Source organism: Carlito syrichta, unplaced genomic scaffold (assembly GCF_000164805.1).
Source record: "Carlito syrichta isolate Samal-C Ts95f unplaced genomic scaffold, Tarsius_syrichta-2.0.1 Scaffold304591, whole genome shotgun sequence".
Taxonomy (NCBI): domain Eukaryota; kingdom Metazoa; phylum Chordata; class Mammalia; order Primates; family Tarsiidae; genus Carlito; species Carlito syrichta.
Window position 1 is genome coordinate 48847 of NW_007248687.1, and position 2794 is coordinate 51640.

Sequence of the window (2794 nt, forward strand, 5' to 3'; positions counted from 1 at the left end):
CCAGGCGGGTCTCGAACCCACGGGCTCAGGCAGTCCACTTACCTCAGCCTCCCAAAGGCGCAGGATTACAGGCTGAGCCACCGAGCCTGGCGAAGAGATCATCTACTTTCATTACATTTTATAGATGAAGAAACGAAGGCCAAGAGACGTTTTGTGGCTGCTAATTAGCATCGAAACTTGGAGTCACCTAAGATTTGAGAAAGCCCAAACCATTATTCTTTCCACTTAGATGCAACCTCCGTGTTTGTCATTGCTTGATGACGTGTGCTTTATACACGTGTTTGACTGATCATCCTCACTGAGTACTGCAGCTGTTGTGGTAGCATATTAGAGCTTCCAGAGACATGATAGGGGAAGCAGTAATAAGAGTGTGGGCCTAAGAATCTGGTCTCACTAACAAACTTGTGATTTGCACAAGCCATTTAATGCCTTTGGGACCTAATTCTGCAGGGACAGGATTTACCAGACCCCCAGCCACACAGAAGCTGTGATTCTAATTTTACACGAGCAGATGTAGACAGACAGGGATACTGACAATCCTAGGCAGTGTGTGCTCTCAGAAACTTTCTCTTTGGTTTTGAAACATGTCGTGCAATTAACCCCAGGATATTTATATTTTGAATAATGTTTTCATAGCTAACCAGTATTTTGCATTGCTAGAATACATTCAGCAAATTAGAAGGTAGAGAAAAGGCAGAGGGATCGCTAACTTAGCAGTCTACCTGAGGAATAGATAATTCCTGCATCTGGACAACTGGCTCCTTTGCAGAAAATTGGCTCCCACATCTGCCTGGGCTTCCTGCCCTCTCCCATCCCTAATGCATCAGATTCATTCTCCCTCTTCTTTCTGTCCCAGCGTCACTCCATTCTAGAACGACTGTTCATGACCTCCCACGTTAACCCTGCCTGGGAGGTGTTACATGTGGGCTGTCACAGATACATCTCCAAGGTCAACCTGTTGAGATCTCTGGCTAGACAAGGAGGTTTTACTAGGTAGCCTCCTTTCAATCATATCAGAGGGATCCTAAAAGGAGAGAGTTTCTGTTCCCTTGACTTAGGAAAAGAGAAGCACACTTTGGAAGGAGAGGAGCATGAAGATTGTAGAGGTGTGAAGCCTGGCTGTCCATTTAACTGTAAGGCAGGAATAGTTAAAGTCGGATGCAATGCAGATATCAGTGATGACATAGGAAAATAGGGGGTTTATTAATACTCCACTGCCAGCCAGGTGCAGTGGCTTACACCTATAATCCCAGCAACTTTGAAAAGCTGAGGCAAGGGGATCGCTTGAGTCTAGAAGTTCCAGACCAGCCTAAGCAACATAGCAAGACCTCATCTGTACAAAAAACTGGCTGAGTGTGATGGCCCACGCTTGTAGTCCCAGCTACCTGGGAGGCTGAGGTGGGAGGATCACCTTAGCCCAGGAATTCAAGGTTGTGATGAGCTGTGATCATGCCACTGCACTCCAGCCTGGGTGACAGAGTGAGACCTTGACTCTAAAAAAAAAAACCAAAACTCCACTCCCAGTATGGCTGCGAATAGGGAGGAGATGAGGAGGTATAATGCTGAAATTTCCCTCTCAAGTTTGTAGTATGTCTTTACTTGAATCTTCTTCCTTTCTCACCATCCATGCATATGTTCGTACACAGGTACTTAGAAATTTTGATTCAATCATCAGCAGCAACTGCACGGAAGAACTGGAGAATGCTGGTGTGGAGGTGCTGAAGTTCTCCCAGGTAGGGTGTTGAGGCAGCCACACCCACAGCCCTTAGTCCTTCATTCATCATGAATCACTTTCTGCCCTTGATTTCACTCAAGTGCAAAACTCCGGTCATTGCCACTGCCATTGCTGGGCCATTGCCAGGCCATTGCCAGGCCATGCAGCCGTTACCTTGCTAAGCTATGGCCAGGCCATGTTTCCTGGCTTTGGCCCCCTCCCCTACCTTGGGAAGGTGAATCTCTTCTTTCACTCTCTCTAATTTACTTTTTGAATAAGTTATATTTTCTAATCTAACAAAAGATAAATAGAGTATAAAACTCTATGCCCATCTCAATCAGTTTATACCACTTCTAGAGTACTCCTGATTATTTTCTTTCTCCTAAGAAGCTGTATCTTACATCAAGGTATTAGTGAAGTCAAGGTGTAAAAGATTAGAAACATGGCAGTTGAATTTAGATCAACTTTGATTTTCTTTAATACTTTGATTTCTGTGCTCAGATACCTTATTGCACATTCTTTTTTTGGGAGTTGGAGTCTCACTCTGTCACCCAGGGTGGAGTGCAGTGGCACTCTCATGGCCTCCCCAGCATCGACTTGCTGAGCTCCAGCAATCCTTTTGCCTCAGCCTTCCAAGTAGCCAGAACTATAGATACACGCTACCACGCCCAGCTAATTTTGATTTTTATTGTAGAGACGAGGTTTCACCAAGTTGCCCAGGCTAGTCTCAAACCACAGACTCAAGCAATTCACTTGCCTTGGCCTCCCAAAGTGCTAAGATTACAGGTGGAGATGAAGTTTCACCATGTTGCTCAGGCTGGTCCCGAACCTGTGGACTCAGGCAATCCTCTCACCTCTGCCTCTCCCAAAGTGCTGGGATTACATGTGTAAGCTACTACGCCTGACTTGTAATCTATTTTTAAAGCATACCTTTTGAGTTTTGTAGATGAAAAGAATTTCACACTACTTTACTCCTCAGGGAATCACTTGGATTTCAACCAGATTTTCCTGGAGAATTCGCCTTGTAAAAAATGATCTTCCCAAGCCGGGCTCGGTGGCTCAGCCTGTAATCCCGCGCCT

At 45.4% G+C, this 2794-nt stretch overlaps 1 protein-coding gene across 2 annotated transcripts in view; it reads left to right on the forward strand.

The window, feature by feature from the left end:
* The window catches only part of GSR (glutathione-disulfide reductase), a 42831-nt gene that overhangs the window by 25409 nt on the left and 14628 nt on the right, over positions 1–2794 (forward strand). For both annotated transcript variants that reach the window (XM_021713511.1, XM_008060306.2), the window contains exon 7: positions 1647–1733. In XM_021713511.1, coding sequence (XP_021569186.1) covers positions 1647–1733 — 87 coding nt within the window. The remainder of the gene's footprint in view (positions 1–1646; positions 1734–2794) is intronic.